The sequence below is a fragment of the Cebidichthys violaceus genome, unplaced genomic scaffold (genome assembly GCF_023349555.1).
Source record: "Cebidichthys violaceus isolate CVI_PGR_0920_01 unplaced genomic scaffold, fCebVio1.0.p SCAF_5, whole genome shotgun sequence".
Classification (NCBI taxonomy): Eukaryota; Metazoa; Chordata; class Actinopteri; order Perciformes; family Stichaeidae; genus Cebidichthys; species Cebidichthys violaceus.
Genome location: NW_027176705.1, coordinates 5,221,765 through 5,242,524, shown reverse-complemented (window position 1 = coordinate 5,242,524; position 20,760 = coordinate 5,221,765). Strand labels below are relative to the sequence as shown.

The window sequence follows — 20,760 nt, the reverse complement described above, 5'->3', positions numbered from 1 at the left end:
AACTTCACCCAACACGTTGACCCAACACGTTGAACCTTTGGTCAGAGGGAGACAGAATACAGAAACGTAATTAAAGCAAGCTGTTTGGATCTATCGACTGAAAGTATCCAAGTCTCAATGACGATATAGACTATAGAAAGTCTTTAAATATTTTGTTCTTTTCTCTGTATAGTCTTCCCTGTTTTTCTCACTGCCTATATCAAACCCTATATATGGGTACCTATCCTACATGTATGAGGTAGAAATAAATATAAAATTTGATTGAACCACATCCTTTGATTGAACCACATTCAAGGATATTAATCAATTTCTGCATTTTACTACTGTATTTTATTTCTTAAACTGCACTGCAACTATTATTCTGTTTTTAGCTTTTTTGTGTTTTAATGACTGTTTTTAATGTTTCAATGAATGTTTTTAAATCTCCTTTTCTTTTGCATTATGTTTTGATGCTTTTAATGGTTTTATGTGAAGCACTTTGAATTGCCTTGTTGTTGAAATGTGCTATACAAATAAACTTGCCTTGCCTAACAAAATCGGTGTAATCCCATTTTATTCTGTGTTTTCATCATTTTAAATGTGTTTCACCTGTAACGTTATTATCCGGGTCATGTGATTGCCTCTCATTGGTTTTTGCTACTATATAGGTGAGGCCACACCCATGTTGTTTGCTTGTTATTAGCACTGATTAAGACCTACAGGGTTTGAAAAAAATGTTTTTAATGATGTAGACACTACAAGCTTTTTAATATTTTGTTCATTGTCGCTACTTGCTCTTCGATTTACAGTTGAGAATACAGAGTAGCTAGTCATCTCTTTTTACACCCAAGTTATAGTTGAAACACGCCTAAGTTATCAATCAAGAAAAAAAAAGAAAAAGTCACAAGTGTCTGTATTTTCCCTCAGCACTACCATCAGGCCAGATATTTACATTCAGATCTTATAAAATCCCAATGTTACTTTGTACATACAGTGCTGTGTATTTCAAAGCACATGAACCGACACTTGGGTTTATATTTACTACCACTTAGGATATATTTACTATTTTTATGATAGTAGGAACTGAGCCAGAATTCTCTGGCGCACACACTGTGTCTGTGTCTGTGTTGAGTACAAATGTCCTGGACTACCTTTCTGCACAAGGTACAGCACAGAGCCTTGTTCTTGACCTGGTTATACAAACAACACATGCATACAGTGTAAGGCGGACTCAACGTGTGTCTGCAGACTCTGCACGCCACGTAGACATGCCACTTATTTTGTACAATCACATCATATTTAGGAACAGGGGCTTTCAACAGGTGTAGCATGGCTCAATGGCTTGCAAATATCCCAACTTTGTAGTTTTTAAGTTAACAGGAGAGAAACAGAACGTAGAGGCTGTAGTGCTGGACTTACAGGACAGATTGGAATTTTGACCTAATGATTACCAATGTTCACAAAGACCCTGAACGTCGACACCCGATTTCATGGTCATACAAGCAAGTTGTAGGGTTATTTCACTCTGAACTACAAATGGAGGAAAACTAACAGAGAAAGTCAGGGGATTCTCAAAGTCATTAAGATTCATCCTCTGGGCACCATGCATGTCTGAATCAAACTTTAACGGTAATCCATTCTACAGTCGTTGAGATATTTCAGTCTGGACCGAAGTGACGGACCAACCGACCAACAGAGCCCTCCTGCTACGGTAGTATGGCTAAAAAACAAGTCCAGAAAGCTTTTACTCGAAAGTCTTTCTGGCTCCAAGCCCACAGTAAAGGTTCATGACCCATATCATGACAAGATGTGTACCTCAGGAGCTTGAACGCGAACTTGCTACATGTGGTACTTAGAACAGATGAGATCAACCAAACAGGATGCAGCAACTTCCACATAGACACACACACACACACACACACACACACACACAAATCGCGGCATACCCAGAAGAGTACATACCCGCTCAATACAACACTCCAGCTGTTAACTCCTTGTTCCATTTTTACACGTATCATCTTCATCTCACTCTCTCATACTCACACATCCAGAACATTGTAGACATGATATTTGGTGACTGCTATTCTTAGCTCCCTGGCATGACACCGTCCACACTCATCACTACATTAACACCCCCTCAAAAAACAAACACAGTAGCGGCAGAACAGCATTCTAAAAGTGACAGCGTGTCTTGTTGGCCTTGGGGTACATATCGTATACTGAAAGTGGAAGACTCTGGTTCACTTCCAGCTGGGGATTTTTGTTCCATTACCAGTATTTCTTTGTCTGCCTCTAGTTTTTTTTTTATTAATAAAGACTAAAACGCAATAAAAAATGTCTGTGTCAAGAATTTTAATATTTTAAATGAGCAGTTAATTGATCACTTATGAGTATATTGCAGCAATGACGAGGGTGCAGCAGCAGAAAGTCTTAAAAACACAGTCAGCAATGCGTCAGGGACACATCCTACATGTTAAGGTCCAAATACCTCAAACAAGGTAAAAAAAAAAAGAAAGAATTACACACCTGAATGTTCAAAAGTTCACCTGATCTGAAGCTTTTAGTTAACGAGACATTTCCAATAAAAGCCTTTGAATGTTTAAAAGTGCATAACAAAACAATCTTCCTTTCAAAATCAATCCCTAAAAGTACGTGGACATCCAAACAATAAATCCATATGTGATTAATTTTTTGACTCATTACAGAACCATAGGCATTAATAAAAAGCTGCTGCTGGAAGAGTACTCTCTCTTCTGGCAAAGCTTTCCATGGGGTTAAAGTAACTTGTTGCAGGGATTTGACTCCAATTCAGCTCCAGGATCAGGCGCTGAAGTTGGGTACTGAAATCTTTACTATCACCCATTTTACTGCATGTTTGTCAATTTGTAAATTGCACGTCAATAGGTGTGCCTGAGGCTGCTGAACCCACAAATGATTACATAAAGATAAAGTGCAAATAGCAGAAGGTGGTGCAAGTAAGAATTCACATGCAGTGCCTTTCAACAGCCTCTCTCTTATGTTTAGTAATTGATGTATGTGATCTAGTCTTAGATCCTTCCGCACAGAGTGGAGTACTAGCTGAAATACATTTAAAAAAGTTAATTCTTTTTGGATCAATGTGTCAAGACCATCTGCAACAGAACCGCTCAGATCGAGTCAGAGAACAGATCTCTAGACCAATCACATGCCTCGTTCTCATCATCAACGAGGTAACGATGAGATCCGTCCAGAATCCCCTCATCAACCGCTTTACGGTCAGAATTCTCTGTTCGTGCCAGACTTCTCTGTGATGGTGTGAAGGTTTGAGTTATTTTACAATAAACTCTGTCTCCCTGCTGCCCTTCCCTAGAATAACCTAAACCACTGCTGCCATTTCCAGTCTGCATTCTTCTTCTGAGCTTCACACTCTGTCGTGTTTCAGCAACAGGAGTCGGAGGAATAATAACTTCACTGTCCTCATAATCACAGACAGTGGCATCACAATCACTTGAGTCACACCCGTGGTTGATGGTTCCGGTTGACCCTGTGTTCAGAGCCTGCCTCTGGACCCGTGGGTGCTGCTGAGCCAGCAGACGTTTTTTATGCTCGTCTGGTTTCCAGCCTTTGACTTTTACAATAGGGGTGGACTGAGAGGGAGGGATGAAATCAAGATCTTGTGTGCCTGTTGGAATTAAACTGTCTCTGTTAAGGCATTTTTTACTTTTCCGTCTCTGTTTGTCTGGTGTTGGATGTGAATCCTTTTCACTCCTCAGGTGCCGTTTGATAGCTTTGGGAAGCAGTGGGCACGCTTCTATGCTCCTCCTGACAGTTTCGGCAGGTGTGTCGAGTTTGTTTGTGCTCATTTCGATAAGGAGTGAACTACTGAATAGGTCTTCTGAACAATTGTAGGTATCCCCTTCAAGCTGCTCTTCTTCATTTTCAGAAGACAGAGAACGAGCTTTCTCCTCCTCCTGATTACACTCGTGGGTACAAATGTTTCTGGCTTGACTCCTGAATGCACATCCAACAGGGGTCTTACACATGTGGTCAGGTAAATCATGTCCGTCACCTCCATTCGGTACAGGTGTATTGGTGATATCCAGTAATATCTGTGGTTGGATGTCTGTTATCTGTGTTTGACAAGCAGAAGTGGATTTATGCGATACGCTATTGTCTTGTGACCTGATTTCCAGGTTGTTTCTTGTTTCTTTCGTATTTCGCACATTGAGATGTGGCTCCGATTCACCAACAATGTCAAAATGTTTATCATCCTCACACAAAAAATCTGAAAGACTCTCAGAGAACGGCAAATCTTCCCAAGCCAAGGAGCTTGACAAAAATGTTTGGGTGAGTTGTCCGGTAGAAAACCTGTGGCCAGGTGGGGAGGGACTGAACCCAGTGTTCAGGCTGGACGTGTTTCCAGCGGCTTTCTCGGTTGATGAGCACGGGTATCTGGAAGTACCGCACTCTGAAGAAAGAAGAGGTGACAGCGCTTTCTCCTCTGTGACTTCACGGTTCTCCAGGCAGCCTCTCTGTGCACGATGTGGTGTATTTCTGTTTTCTGTCTGTTGGCTGTTCTCGTCTCCGCTGTACAGGAGACTGCAGCCTTCCTCCTGCTCTGCTGATGAAGTAACCAGTCCAAGTGACTGTTCCCATGGAGGGGTGGGAGCAAAGGTGCCATCTTGGTACTGTGAACTAGGATGAAAAGAAAAGCAATTAAAAAGAAAAGGAAATGAAAGGCACATGTGGAGTATAAAGATAAAAAGCATGTGAAACTAGCCTTATATTTACAGTAGATAGAGAGTTAAGAGCAAACTTAAAGAAGGTTTCAAAAGACACTTAGGACTGTCCATAGACAGACTCCTCTCCCATCTTTTTGAATAAAGACCTTCAGATTTTTTCTTTGCAATTTCAGTGTGTTGATTTTCTTCTTCCATTTAAAAGAAAACACATTTAGAGCCACAATTCTTAGGAGCTCACAAGCCAAACAGTGAGCTCATAAGAATACATTCATCCATTATTATTCATTCATTCATTATCTTCGGCTTATCCGAGGCCCGGTCGCAGGGACAGCAGGCTTAGCAGGGTATTTCAGACGTCCCTCTCTCCAGCAACATTTTCCAGCTCTTCCTGGGAGACGCTGAGGCGTTTCCAAGACAGCTGAGATATTTAATAACTCCAGCATCTTCTGGGTCTACCCCAGGGCCTCCTACCAGTTGGACATGTCCAAAAAAACTCTAAAAGGGAGGCATCCAGGAGGCCTCACCTGACGCTGCAGCAAACCGCCTATCCCTCTCCCACTCCATTTTTCAAGAACCTGAGATACTTGAACATCCATCCATCCTTTGGACAGTGACAGTCTCTTAACACGCAATCTAGTGTTTTCTGGCAGATAACCATGGCCTCAGACTTGGAGTTACTGATTCTTATCCTGACCTCTTATCAATCATGAGAGGCCCTTGAGCATGCAGTCACAATTAAGCACCAGAAATATTAGGCTGATGGGTCCAGAAATGTGCGAGATTAACCATGGACAGACACACAGATGCATAAAAAAAGCACATGCATGCACGCACACGCGCGCACACACACACACACACACACACACACACACACACACATAAGCTCCTCATGCTACGCTTGGCAGAGACAATTATCAGATAGAAAGCAATACTTCAGTAGCTTCTTCATGTTATTACCTTTGTGGTGACTGGGGAAGAAGACCTGAAGCAGTGGAGTTATTGAAGCTGCCGGCTGGAAAATGGTGATGAATCAGCAGCAGGGCAGCTGCTGGGGGTCTGGAGGTTTTGCTGGGATCGGTGGATCCCAGCTCATATTCTGCAGCTCTCTGAAGAAGGATCTGATAATAACTGACCACTGTGCAGCCTTCCAGGCCTGCAGCTGTGGGGAGAATCATCTGACTGGCAATAAAGTGGACTGCTTCTTTACTGCTGGAGCCATTCGCAGCAGGCACTCCAAACCAAGGCAGACTTTCTGTTTGGGTTACCTAAAAGAACACAGACAAGACCAGGGATGTTTGACAGCAAGCAGCCTGGATACTAAACTAATTCAATTAAGCACATATTTAGGACATGTTGCCTGATCAAAACTGGAACATTTGGATGTGTAACAAAACAACAATATATCAATCAAAAGTAATTTTGTTTTGTGTTCATTTTTTGAACATTAACACACAACCCTAGATTTGTCTTGATACTAGCAGCACAGCTCTAGGGACGGAAAGACAATGGTGGTCTGTCGGCTGGTCGGCCCACCACTGTGGTCCAGATTGAAATATTTTAATAACTACAGAAAATGTTGCTAAGACATTCATGATTCCCAAAGGAAGAAATGAACTAACTTTTGGTGATCTGTTTACAGCTCTTTAGTTGTTCAATTATTATACATGATATTAGTATTAGTATAACATCAGTATAACATTGCTGTAGACTCTTAGTCTTGTTTTAAAGAATTTTGAACAAAATACATACTAAACAGGTTGTTAACTTGTCACAGCTCTCTGGTGGGCAAACTATGAAATGTCTTTTTTGTTACCTATTGGCCAACATATCCACATACATCTAGATACATATCTATATGTAATAATAAGCTAATATCAGCTAAGTAGAGCAATACATAATCGCAATTGTACCTTTATACCAAAGATAAAATGTCTGCCAATGAAACAATCCTCGACCGCCTTCATCAGCAACGTGGATCTGGTTGATGCTCCATCCGAGTTCTCCACCAACCTACAGCATTACAGAAACAACAGAAACACACAATGAGTTTTATGAACTGGCAAAGAGAGAAACCACCGATAACAAGCTTTGTAAATGTGCCACACTTAACACTGGTAAAATAAATGTGTCTTCCCTCTGACCAACACGGGGTTTACCACAGTGTTGTATAACAGTTATGTCACCTTACCTGACACACACACAAAATCATAAAAGGTTAATACACTTTTCAAAATGTAAACATTAACCTTCAGGTACAAAAGAGCAGAGGCACCGTTTCACACTGCAAATGCCAGATATGTAATACTAATATTCGTGTTGTTTAGGCCACAGTCTTGAGTCTTCTAACTACAACAAGATAACTTAAAACTTAATCTTAAAAAGTTGGTTGAAAGATAACTTCCCGTCGCTCACCTCTGTAAACCTCTCGCATGAATGCCAAAGAATGGGTTCAAGCAGGCTCCAAATACTGTTACTCCAAATATGGAGCTGTCCCGGGCCACCCTCAGAGAGAGACGATATCTGTAATCAACCTGCTCCCTCGCACAGCTGTAACCACACTTGGAGCATCTGCATCTGTGGTGGACAGACAGAAAACACAGGTGAACTTGTGTGGACGTGTTAGTGTGTTTTATAGAGATAATTTGCGCTTCAAGAATGCGTTCACTTCCGGTGTTAAGCTAATTTCAGATACAGCCTTTATATATAGCCTAGCTAACGTTACCTCAAAATTAATTTGTCAGTGAGACTAAATAAAATGCTGCTATTGATTTCAGTTGAATTAGTTGCTGTAAAGTTTTGAAAATACACTTCATGGACCCACTGTTTCCCCTTCAGAACTGAAATGAATCTTCTTCGTTGGTTGTTTAGTGTGTTTACCTCGTCGTGTCCTGCGGCTCAACATCAATCCGTGAGAAGCAGTCTTTACAGCACGGATAGAACACACAGGCACTCTGTAGCGACAACACGACACAATCCACCAGGGCCCGTCTCACAGGCATTCAGCCGACCTCTTCGAAGAGTAACGTTAAGTTACTCTTGAGGGACGGACACTTGGCTGCAGCTAGTAGGCTAACCTTACGCTACCTGAGTGTTGTATTAACTTAACGCTTCATGTAACCTCGGCAACTTTAACACCATCATGTGTTGATAAAGACAGAACCATATGTGGGTCAGAGCTAAAAACACACGCGTAGAAATTAGGTCAATTTCTGATTCTTAACGCCTCTAGACTGCCTCTACACTGCGTACTTCTTCTGCTTGTTTTGGTTTGCTGGCGGCTGGAGAGACAGTTTTAGAGGCGCACTGTCGCCCCCTACTGGGTTGGATGTGGAACATACGATTGGCAATAACAAAAAAAATCAGCTTGATCTGGAGGGATTTTAAAAATGATTTACTTATTTTTTTATTGATATGTATTTGTATTGTTTCAAAGAGAAACAAAAAACCTGTTAATGTATTTTTGGATCTATTTCTATTTTACTGTATTTTTGTGTGAGAATTAACACTTCTGTAAAGTACCAATGCAACAGAATATTTAAATATGTGTTCACGTTAAACATACTAAAAGCATTCATGTTACATTTCTCTGATAAAAAAATGGACCTGCCTTTGGTACCTAAAGTCATTTCAAAATGCAATTTTATTTTGTCTTGTGAAGGCAAAGAATGATGCAAACATTCAGTTGTATGAGTGTCTGTACCATCTGATCTTGTAGAGATGCAAGATAATACAGTTATAACTGATGAAGCATGGACTTTATATTACAATACTATGGTATTTGAGGCTTTGTGGTTTTGAATATTGCAGCCGTTCATCAAAAGAAAGACAATCTCACTTTTTCTCCTTTATTTAATTGATTTCATGGTGTACACAACATAAGGTTATATCACAGTTTACGTTTCACCATTTGGTCAACCCATAGGTTGGCTACCATAGTAATTCTAGAAACGCACAGCACAAAAGTGTTACAAATATGTTGTTACTCAATTATACCAAAGTGACTACATTTCCTGGCAGAAAAATATATATTTCTATTTTACATACCATAAATAGCAGTTAATCTACTGAAAATACTGTGTAGGAAGGTTCTATATTCATCTATTAAAATAAGTTGTAAAAGGGTAAATTCTGCAGTGAATGAAGAGAGTAACCATAGTCCCACTGATGGTTTGTGTTTTCTAAAACAGCCAGAAATGTGGGTGTTTGTTACCACAGAGGGGCTCTGGTCAGCACCCCCTTCCAGCTGCGAGAATCTGCCACCTTAAACAGAGCAAGGAAATGTGTGCAAACATGAAACTGAAAAATGTTGACATGCAGTAAGAAATACAAAGACTACAGAAACAATGTAGAGACTTGGAGAATACATGAAGATATTTCTAGAGAGTGTTTTTGAGACTGTTGCAGCTCAATACTATACATTCTGGAAAATTGCAATTTGCAAGGTTTAAACATTAATTGGATTAAGTTAGGTTGTCTGTGTTTGTTCAGAATGACTAAAGAGGTCAAAACTCCAGCAACACCTTCAACAAGTTCATTGTCAGAATGACTCACCTGCATTCTCTTATGAAGAAACCTCAACTTCTGGTTGAGACATTCAATCTCCTGCGACAAGACAGACACGGAAGTGTTACACGGTCAGGTGGATGTGGAGATACACTATCACAGTGATATTGTTACATTTTCACAAACAAAATCAATCAAATAACATTGCCCATGAGTAAGTGGTCAGGGTTACACTCATATGCATGAATGTGTTATGGTTATCGTTGTGTTCACTGTTGGCGAAGGCCCAGAAAAAAGTTCAAATACCTGGCTTAGTTTTTCATTGCGTCTGAGTTTGATCTGAGGCAGAAGTTCCTCCAGTCTCTGAATCTGTGATAAAACATGGAATCTTAATGCAAGTTCTGGCAACTAATAAAGCTTTACGATCAAGACTACAGAATACAAATCCCATGAATAAATAGTAAATTGTAAAAATGAATATACGATAAAACAGGCAAATTTGCTTGTTTGTGCTAGCCACAAAAACTCCGACTTCAGATGTTCTATTTGTGGTGTTTTAATTTTTTTTAAATCTACTCCAAATTCAAAATGCTGAATCTTAAAACCTTTTCCAAAAAATTATCAATGCTATTACTTTGTTAATTTCTCATTTGTCTGAAGGAAAAGAACCTCCCTGTCACACCTGTATGTCAAGTTGGGTTTTTGTCCTGTCTCCACGTTTGTTTTGTGACTTCCTGTTTTATTTTGGAAATTAACTCTCCTCTCGTTTCAGGTTCCTTGCCCTTCCTCATGTGTCACCAGTCTGATTGTCTTCCCTGATTCCTGATTGTCTCCACCTGCTCCCCCACTTCCCTCATGTGTACTTATAGTCTGCGTCTCCCCTTGTTCTGTGCCAGTGTGTCATGTCCTTTTGCCTTGCACAACCGCCTCATGATATCAGCAAGTCCAAGCCTGAGTATTGTCTATCCCGTTCTTGTTTCTCGTTTCTTGTTTCTAGTTTCCTCTGTAAGAGCGACCTTGTTTTGCATTTTGCCATTTTGATCATCCAGCTCTTTGAGTAGAATCAGAGCCTTTTTATTTGTAGCATTATTACCTTCCTTGCGAAGTGATTTTTGGTTTGGCCTTTGCCGTTTTTACTTTACTACTCTTTGAGTTAAATCGGAGTTTTTTAGTTCTGCTTTGTAAGTTTGTTTTCCTGCCTCGCTAAAAGAGGTTTTGTTTCCAGGGATTTTCCTGAGCCTTTTTTGTTGAAAATAAAAGATCGTCAGTTGAACCTTAACACCTGCGTCCGAGTCCTCATCAAGAGTTCCCTCCGTGACACTCCCCCTTCCCAGAGAAGATGTGTTTTTGTATTGTTATTGGCAGTGTTGTTCAACATTAGATAATATCCTCATTGATAGTTTTAAATAAATACTGAATGGCTATTTCAAAGGACACGTGATTGAACATTTTCTCCTCCAAAGAGGAGGGTCATTTTATGTTGGAGCAGCACTGCTGCATGAATCTGAATGAACCATTCATAAACCTACCCTCTTGTCAATAGTCTGTAGCCTGGTATTCATGCTCTTGTTGATCACAGTCATGGTAATGGTTCTTGGCTTGGGACGCACTGGGAACAGAGACATCACAATCATTACAGATATCTAAAACCTGCCTTTCCTTCAGACTGAATTTGAGTTTCACTTGTGAAAGAAATGAATATGGCTAATAAATGATTTAGGCAACTATCACATTTCTGCAGCAACTATCATGTGTTCTAATGCACAAAGGAGTAGAAAAATATACAGTACCAACAAATCCAGATGCTTATAAACATTTTTAGCTGTGGACAGATGTAATTAGCCAGGAACTAATGATTAGCGATACGGTGTTGCCTTTTCTCCTCATTTGTGACTAAAAATGTATTGCCATCCATTTTGGTTGAACCTGTACTTTATGTAACCAGGATTTATGTCATAATCTAAATGGCATCTGCTTTAACATAGTATCATAGTATTTAACACACTATAATGTATTGTATGCAGCCATGGGTGCCATATAGTGTTTATTAATGTCAACAATTATAACTTCTTCTGTGAGGACATATTTTCATATTACTACAACTGTGTTTTGTTATATTGTCATTTGTTATCTGTTTATACGGGTGCCCACATCCAGTAATCTTAGCTTAGCACCCAGACCTGATACAGAGGGAAACAGTGAGCCTAGCTCTGGCCAAATGTAATAAAATGTGCCCACCAGCATCTCTAAAGATAACGATTTATGTCATATCTTGTTTGTTTTAATTTAAATACAAATCTAAATGGAAAACTATAAATTAATGGATGAAAAAAACAAGATATACTATATGATCAGCAAGCTTGCAAGCTGCTTGTTACGTGTTGCTATTCTATGAACAGCGTTGTGAAATGTAGAAGCCCCAATGAAAGGCCCCTGTCCAGATCTTGACCCACAGTTTAAGAAAACACTGTCAAAGAGAAAAAAAAGTGCGTCCACTCTTACCATGCTGAAAGATCTTGGCTACCTCAAGCACATAAGGCCTGTGGTGAAAAGCACATAACACCAGTAGTAATTAATAAGAGTATGCCCTGAATAGATGTGTAGACTTAGCTGTGTGCAGCCAAAGACTCCTTACATGTGCTTGCTGTTAGCAGGGATCGAGCTGTTCAGAGGGATCAGACAGCCGCGGTGGTTCCTTAACTGCAAACAGACCAAAGCACAAGTGATCATTTGACAATTTCAGTTGCAACCAAAAACAGATTTTTCTTTCTTTTAAACAATTTTCTGCAGACACATGCCTTTCAGTAATAGGGCTACATCTCTAACATTAGGGCAAAAGAGTTATTGTACCTTAAATATGACATCGGAAGAGTTTAGCCCAAAGGTAGTGGTGATAATCTGAAAAAAGATTTAACGTGAAAATATACTACATGAAATTAAAAAAACACAGAGCTTTAGTTATTTATCTTTTTAATAATTATCTTTAATATTTACATTTGTATATATTAATATTTATATTAAATAGGTGAACAAGAACATACTATGTAGGTACACTAATAAAAACTTGCACACCTGTATGATCATAGTGGCCTCAGCTGCTGGAGGAATGGACACTTCTCGAAGAGCCACCACTCTGTCGTCTGCAACGGATACAACATGAGATGCTACCACTTTCTAACATGTCAACCTTTAAAAAGTGTTGTAACTACTGTTTTATTAGTGACGCAAAACAACCTGGCCCAACCAAAACATCTCAAAACAAAAAAGAAAATGATTTCAAATATTGGAATGAAACAAGTAAATCATGTAAAGTAAAGAGAGTACACAGTTACAGTCACATTACACAGGGAAGCCAGGCTGTGTTCACTTTGGTATCAAAGAGAGGTGGAGACAGAATCTCACTTCTTACTGTACTGTGAGAAATAACCATTAAGATAAGAAATGTCATGCTCCACTATGCCACTTAGGCTACATCCAACACAAGTGTGATGTGGAAAATTAAAACCTCCATTACACATAAAGAATGGACTTTAAAGTGAAGTGTGTCCAGTGTTTAAACTTTTGACATAAAGAAAATATTTGCATCTTCATATATTCTGGATATTTCAATGAGGGAGCAGCAGTAGATGTCATTTAAGAATTTTCACTTTTGTGGAAAAACACATCAGATAATAAAACGCCATCACACACACACACACACACACACACACACACACACACACACACACACACACACACAAACACACACACACACACACACACACACACCTTAGGGCTGGCTCTAATCATTTCGTTTTACAGTAATCCATATTCAGATTAAATAGGTGTTTATTTCCCTCTTTAAAATACTTCACCTGAGATTAAAACTGATAACACTCAACAGTCAAATACAGCTGAGCTCTCCTCTTTGACCATTTATGGATACAAGCCTCACTAGCTACAGCTGACCATTTGCTGAAGTAGAAACAAAAAAAAAATTAATGTATGAATAACGTGAGTATGCTGGATTTATACCATGTCCATGAGATAAATATGAGCGCTTAATGAGTCTTTAATGGGTTAAAGAGGCTGGTTGCCATCGATACCGACGCAGAAGGACACAAACAGAGTGCAGTGGCTGAACAATAATCAATAATTGATTGTAAAGTCATAACACGTGCAGAAATATACGAACCGTGTTTGTCAAGTCGTCTCAGAGCGATCCAAGCCTTTGATACACGTGGTGATCTGTGAAAATTGACGTTAGACATTTTAATTAACCGAACAGCAGCACGAGACACGAGAGTAGCCTACCTGCGACTTCCGGTTAGGGACTTTCAACATAAGTCTTTATAAATCTACTCTGCTCACTAATATGTTAATTATAAAGTGCCTACATCAAACACATTAGTCAGAATAATAACTGCACAAATAGAATATGAAATTACTTTGGGTACCCAAGACGGGTCAGTTTTTTTTTAGACAAATGTTATAATTCATATAGTCTGTTTTAATTTAATTCAACATGCGAAACACCGATTGTCCACTAGATAGATGGATAAACGGATGGACGGATGGACGGATAGACGGATAGACGGATAGACAGATAGACAGATAGATAGATAGATAGATAGATAGATAGATAGATAGATAGATAGATGGAAATTATTTCCCCACTTTTAATCCATATGGCCACCTATTACACCTTTATCGCTATGGTGTATCCACTTATTATTATTTTACATCATTCTACATTATGATACATGTTGTTAATATAGCTTGCACTAAATTCTGCTGTCGGCTGGGGGAGTGTGTTGCCTTCTTTTTACTCTTTGAGGAAATGGGCGTGGGAGGACCTTACCATAGAATTAGTGGCGCAACATTTCCAGTAACAGCTTTCCATATCAGGAAGACCGTGAGACTGTCATGTAAGCACGTCTATGTTCAATTTTCACAAAAGGGTTCGTAGGTGACTTGGATTGTTGTTTTCGAAGGAGAAGTGGAATGAATCGTTTCAGCATGGATTTTAAGAGGTAATCCGGAGTCTTGGAAAGTGTCTGTGTTACTTAAATTATCCAATCTGTCGCATTCAAGTGAAGAAAATATCTGCTATTGTTTTTGCTTTCAGGCACGTCCGTGATAGGATATCGTTTGTCCTGCTAATTTTAGGGAATATTGCAACGGCTCTCTCTGGTACGTATAGTGGAAAGATACATATTTTATATGGTCTATGCAATAACTCATTATCATAATTATTCTCTTCGTGTAATGTGTCTTTCAGACCAAAATCTTGTCTGTACCAACGACTATACTACGGGATTTGTTTGCCACTTTGAAGCGCAAAACTGCACTGAATACAGTTTGACTCTCCAGTTCAACAACCACAATGAGTGAGGTTTTTTTTGTTGTGTTTCACTGCAAAGCCTGTGAATTTATTCTGCTTAAATTGTAAATTTTTTAGCTTGGTTTTGAATGATTTCTGTGTCGATTTAGGCGTTGTTTTTCTTAAGTAATATTAATATCAGCTGAAATATAAATATATCATATAGGCTATTTAGAACATGATGTATGCCATCTTGTATTCCACAGGGCTGGGAGTAGCACTTTCACACAGTGTGACATTGGACAGTGTTGTTGCTTCGTTGCAATGACACTGATCTTGGGGGAGACTCATGGAGCCACAGTTCGGAAAGGAGACAAAATTATAGAATCCATAAACATCAATGTCACACACAGCTGTGAGTTGACTTAAATGAAAGTACAAATAACATGTAGCTGCCAGATATAGACGGATCTAGATCCAGGTGAAGAGTGAACGGATGTCAAACTGGATGGAGGTTATGAAACATTCCCCTTACTATTCGTATCTCTCTTCTTCTACAGTAAAGCCTAATACCCCAACAATCCGCTCAGTGACTGAATCCAATGGAAATTTTCAAGTCATGTGGGATACACACATGATAAAGCATATCAGGACTGAATTGAGACATTATCTTACTTATCATAAAAAAGGAGAAGAAAAGGTAGGAGCAATTTCTTGTACATTTTGTTTAACACTGAGATAATTTGTCCTAGACTTAGTCTTCGTCATTTGATTATGTCAGGTTGCTGGTAAGTTAAAGAGACTATGATTGCTGTTTTTTATAATTATTGTTTTTCCATACCAGGAACCTATATTGGTCACACCGACTACAATTAATGAATGGAATTCCTATGAAATACTTGGTCAACACTTGGACCCAAGCACAACATATGTTGTCAGCGTGAAAACCTACACAGACATCAGTGACAAGTTCAGTGACAGTAGTGAAGAGGTGGAATTCACAACCTGTAAGTGTCATCTTCTCAGTTTTTTATTTACAACAATAGGAGAGCATGTCTTAAATAGGTTGATAGACCCACGGAGACCAATCAGGTCACACTACACTACACAATGACATCTTTCATTCAATCAAGAATCATAAATATCACACCATGGCACCAAAGGCCTACAAAATCAACATGAAAACATATACATACTTTAGTCATTTTGACATTTGCCATATGGGGCAAATATGTGCTATTCTCCTGGTTTCCCTTAGGGGCATTGACGCTGTATTATGGAGCTCTGCTGGCCAAATTTAGCAAATGTACACAACTAAATTGATGTGCGTGTGTTGATTTGGATGTCGGAGACTTGTGTGTGTGTGTATGTGTTTGTGTATGAAGAAGTGTGTGTGTGTGTGTGTGTGTGTGTGTGTGTGTGTGTGTGTGATTCCATAACCATATGAGCCAAGAACAAGTGGCTGTCATGGCAGATCAAAGTGATTTTGTAGGCTATTTTTGTCAATAGCGCAAAATAAGGTAATAGGCTATTAAAAGGTAACAACTTTTAAGAGTAATAATAATTAGAAGCTAAAAAACGTTGAAGGGCAATAGGAGTAATAAAAAAAAGCAACAATCAAAATTTTTATGGACAGTAAATTAGCGGTTAATACTGCACAAAAACTAAGAAAAATCCATCAAAATAGAGCACATCCAAAAATGAATGAACATTTAATAGTTATGATCAGGACTCATGTTGGTTGAAACATTTTATAAAGTGAAAGTGGTAGAATAGATATCTACACACTTAAATCTATACAGGGAAGTGAAAGTGTAAAATAATATGAATATATAATATTCTGACCCATTATTTGAAATCTAGGACCCTTAAAAATCTAAAAATATTGATACCAATGCTGTTAACTGTATTTTTCATCTTTAAAAATGTAAAAGAAATATCTACATTGACACACCACACCTGACCTGCTGATACCAGGAATGTGCTCTTGCATGAAGTTAATCGGCCAAAAACTGATCCATGTTTGCATCTTATTTGTCTTTAAGCTGGAGTGTGTAAATATTAATTGTGCATGTTAGGTAAAATGAACTTCTGTAATGAAATGTGGTCACTGAAATCAAAATAAATGTGTAACTATATGGCACTTTACAGAAGTGACAACGCCAACAGCTGCTGATGCAATATACAGTATTCATAAGTGTTGAATCGTCCCACAAGCTGTCATTGTGGTGCAAATCTACAGTTATATGCCATGCACTTGTCTCTAGTTTAACTCTCTACTGCATGTAATTTGTGATTTCTAAATTTACCTCATACATGTTACTTCACAGCTATGTCCCCTCTTGCCCTGTCCTTGGCTATCATCACCAGCCTCAGTTTTGCTGCAGTCATCTTCACCGGTGTGATATACATCTGTTATGTAAAGTAAGTCATGCAGATAAAAAAATTGTTTTTGCATTTCTGTTAGTGAATTATACGCAAGGCTTTTCCCTTAAACACTGTAACTCCAATGTTGTGTTTATGTGACATGTTTTGGAGTTTTGTTAATTAATTTGTCCAATTGATTTTAGGCTCAAAACAAAGTGGTGGGACACAGTTGCCAAATGTCCAAATCCTAAACTTGGTGTTATTCATTCAAGCAAGCCAAAGGTGAGTCACCTAGTGATGTAAACTTGATGTTGGCTGAAAAAACTTGCAGCTTCAATTGTTGCATCTGTTTATTTTACGTAATTGTGAAATTAATTGTTAGCAGCATATTTTTTAAATCCATAATGCTGTTTAGTTTTGGCATTTTTTAACGTTAGCCATTCAATGCATTTACATTCTGCATTCTAGTCTTTTATTGAAACAATGTTTCAATACAGTATAGAGTTTGTATGGCTGCACTGTAAACATATATATATATATATATATATATATATATATATATATATATATATATATATATATATATATATATATATAGCAGTTGTATACTAGTATACATAATAGCTATATGTAATAGTTGTGTGTTGTATTTGTGACAAAGTAGCTGCTCAACAGACGTTTCTTGTAATAATAAACTGCTCTTGCTGTTACCACCAGCAACCATGGTACGGGTTTCACCAAACCAACCAAGACTGACATCTTATTGATTAACTTTAAACCTCTCCACATACTTTCAGTAAATGTGTCAAACAAGTCAATTTGAAAATGTTTTTTTTTTCTGTACTGTTAAATCATTAATGCAGAATATATTGGAAAATAACTTTTACAAATTGACCCATTTAACCAAAATGTTTCAAATCTGTAGTTTTAATTATTTGTATCCTCCTTGTTGCAGGTCTTGGAGCCTGGAACAATCGTCATCTCCCCTGCCTGCGTTGAGCCCCTTGTTCCAGATGACAGCAAACAATGGTTAGTGTGGCTGCACTAGAACATTTCCTTAAGGATTTCTATGTGGGTTCTTTTGGCTCTTTAAGTAATCTGTTTCTCTCTATTCAGGTCGAAGGGGTCACTGGGAGACATTAGCAGTGGAAGCCTTCAGCAAAGCAGTGGAATCAGTACTGGCTCTTCTTGTCTCAGTTATGCTAATACAGAACCTGCTGACATTATAGCCTGTGTTGACAATGCCCTTAGAAAAGTCTTTGCCAATATCGGCCCGTTATCACCTTTGACCACCAAAGAATTAAACAAAGACAGTGGTTTACTCTCCTCTCCCTACAACCCTTGTGATGTCCAAGCTGATGACATGAATTGTTGGTCATCCGGCTTTGACAACAAAACCTATTCCATCGTCATTCCCAGCTGCCCACATCAGATTCTGACAGACAGCTCTGAGGTCCAGACGCCGGCTGAAATGCTTTGTGACTCTGCATACCATCCTAGTGCGGGTGACATTGTGACCTGTGTTAACCCACAGGCACCAGCTTGTCCGCTTGTTAATTCACTACCTGGGGTTCCATCTATTATGCCAATGGACATGTCATATCAGCAGTGCAATGCAGATTCTGGGGGATTTTCATATGCAGAAGACTCCAGTTTGTCCGCCGTCTCTAGCGGCACCAGCACAATTGGGTCATGTGATTCTGTGTCCAGAGTTGAGGCCAATTGTGAGAGTTCTGAGGAGGTGGTTTGTGGTGCGACAAAGCAACATGGAAACACTGAAGGGGCAGCTATATGTGATGAAAACCCCTGCCACGGCCGTGTGCCTGCAGGCTCATACAGCTTTCCTCCAGTGGATGACGACTACCAGCCATTTCAGAAACTGGTGGAGCAGCCTGATATTTTGTTTTCCGAAGAGAGAAGTGATGAGAAAGAGGAACATTCAAGCAAGTATACAGAGGAATTATTGACCAAGATGCCTCAAAGCTTCTTATGTTCCAATAACAATGTCCAGGGAGGCCAGTGTCTCTCTGAGCTCCAAAGACCTTTTCTCTGTTTGATCCCTGCTGACCAGTCTATGCCATTAACCTCAGACATTGGCTATCAGAGTGTGTAGGGATGAATTTTTATGCATTCATTTTGTGTGCCATGACTTTGCATTGACATTGGTTTCTCAACTGTGACATGACTGTTAAAGTGTGTCATGGGTATTTTTTGTTAGCGTTTGATTCATGTTTAATTCATGAATATGTTGCAACTGTGTATGACTGCCTATGATGTGACAAAAATCCCAAAAGTTTGTACATAAAAATATTCATGTCAAATTTCTGTCATCAACAGAATGCACTTGTTTTGAGTTTTAAATGTGTGCTTGCTCCAGTGCTTGAACAAAACGGATACAGTCGCTCGCATGTCCGTAACTCACATGTCATATTCAACTATGTTATGTGTAAGGTCAAATGTGTTCCCTAAATGTTGTATAAAGCATAGAGGACTGTGTCGCTGTAAATCATGTTCAACTATCCAGTGTGTGCTGTTGTGTTAATAAGACTTCAGTAAAAATGTGAGTTAACAGAAGGCTTATTTCTGGTAGATAATTTCAATCTCTCTCTAAGCTTAATTTGACTAGAGGAGTCAACATCATATGTACCCAATTTAGCCATCAATACTGAGCCTTTTAAAGAAAAATATATTCAAACTGAGTAAACGTCTGAAACCAGACAGCTGTCGTAATGAGCTGCGCTATTCAGGCTTGTGAAATGACTTCCTCATAGCTCGTCTCTGGAACTGATGAGCCACTTCCAAAGAAACACACATCACTTCCGGCTATACTCGTCACAACAAAGCCATCTCAAAGACAAAGACAGACTCTTATTTCAAAATGAATTCACTATACGCAAAGAACTGGTGGTATTCTTGTCTTTAATCAGCACTAGATCTCTTTGGTGAAACACGGTTTACTATTAAGGCACATTTCTTTGGTGGAAAATCATTCAGAATTAGAAACAGATTTATTGGGGAGAAATATACAAAAAACATAAAACAAGGACAACAAAAAAAGTAGAACAGATGTAAGTATAAACATTTAACATTTAACGACTATGTACAAATACATATAAATATATATCCAAAAGTATATATATATATATGAACATAAACCTATACAACAACGACAGTGGAATTGAGGTGATAGTGCAAATGGAGGTATTATTGCAGTTTCTCTGATTAATTGTTCATGAGAGTGACGGCCAGCTGAAAGAAGCTGTTCCTGTGTCGTACAGTGCTCTGTAGCACCTTCCAGAGGGGAAGAGTTGGAACAGCTTGTTCATCCAGGGTGTGATGGGTCTGCAGTGATCTTTCCTGCTCGTTTCCTGACTCTGGAGGTGTACAAGTCCAGGATGGAGGGCAGGCTGGAGCCAATGATTCTCTCTGCAGACCTGACAGTCCGTTGTAGTCTGCTCCTGTCCGGTTTAGTGTCCGATCCAAACCACACAGTGATGGACGACCAGAGAACAGACTGGATGATGGTGGAGTAGAACAGAATCAGCAGCTCTTGAGGCAGGTTCAACTTCCTGAGCTGGCGCAGGAATTATAACTTCTGCTGGGCCTTATTCAAATAAAAGTTGTTTATATCATCTTGTGTTTGCTTCAAAGGGACATTGCTGCTGAGTTTTTAATGTGTTAATCATTTTAGTCATTGTTGAGGCAGAAGACAACATGAATGTATTTACAAATGACAGTAAAACTAACCGCATGGCTAGATACAGAGAGGTGTTTTTTTTGTGTGATTTGGATAAATTGACTCCATGGAGAAGTTTCATTTTTTGTTATCGTGTCCCATCTTAGTAATCACAAAAAATGTCAAGTCATATTCAAATACAATGTACAGCT

General features: G+C 39.0%; 3 protein-coding genes across 3 annotated transcripts; 1 reads left to right on the top strand and 2 right to left on the bottom strand.

The window, feature by feature from the left end:
* Positions 1-2,314: 2,314 nt before the first annotated feature.
* ddias (DNA damage-induced apoptosis suppressor) lies at positions 2,315-7,953 on the bottom strand. The gene is made up of 5 exons (XM_068730997.1): positions 7,578-7,953; positions 7,113-7,274; positions 6,611-6,710; positions 5,658-5,965; positions 2,315-4,653 (listed from the first exon to the last, which is right to left on the bottom strand). Exons 1-5 carry the CDS (start codon positions 7,697-7,699, stop codon positions 3,126-3,128), a joined length of 2,220 nt encoding a protein of 739 aa, XP_068587098.1. The 5' UTR covers positions 7,700-7,953; the 3' UTR covers positions 2,315-3,125.
* Positions 7,954-8,586: 633 nt separating this feature from the next.
* On the bottom strand, positions 8,587-13,480 carry si:zfos-1056e6.1 (uncharacterized protein LOC107988029 homolog). The gene is made up of 9 exons (XM_068730947.1): positions 13,378-13,480; positions 12,276-12,343; positions 12,054-12,101; positions 11,839-11,903; positions 11,706-11,743; positions 10,733-10,812; positions 9,510-9,572; positions 9,252-9,302; positions 8,587-8,960 (listed from the first exon to the last, which is right to left on the bottom strand). Exons 1-9 carry the CDS (start codon positions 13,451-13,453, stop codon positions 8,907-8,909), a joined length of 543 nt encoding a protein of 180 aa, XP_068587048.1. The 5' UTR covers positions 13,454-13,480; the 3' UTR covers positions 8,587-8,906.
* A 592-nt stretch (positions 13,481-14,072) lies between these two features.
* LOC137887817 (uncharacterized) lies at positions 14,073-19,446 on the top strand. The gene is made up of 10 exons (XM_068731039.1): positions 14,073-14,215; positions 14,311-14,375; positions 14,464-14,572; positions 14,772-14,920; positions 15,066-15,205; positions 15,350-15,512; positions 16,836-16,929; positions 17,076-17,154; positions 17,828-17,901; positions 17,989-19,446. Exons 1-10 carry the CDS (start codon positions 14,187-14,189, stop codon positions 18,983-18,985), a joined length of 1,899 nt encoding a protein of 632 aa, XP_068587140.1. The 5' UTR covers positions 14,073-14,186; the 3' UTR covers positions 18,986-19,446.
* The last annotated feature ends 1,314 nt before the right edge of the window (positions 19,447-20,760 follow it).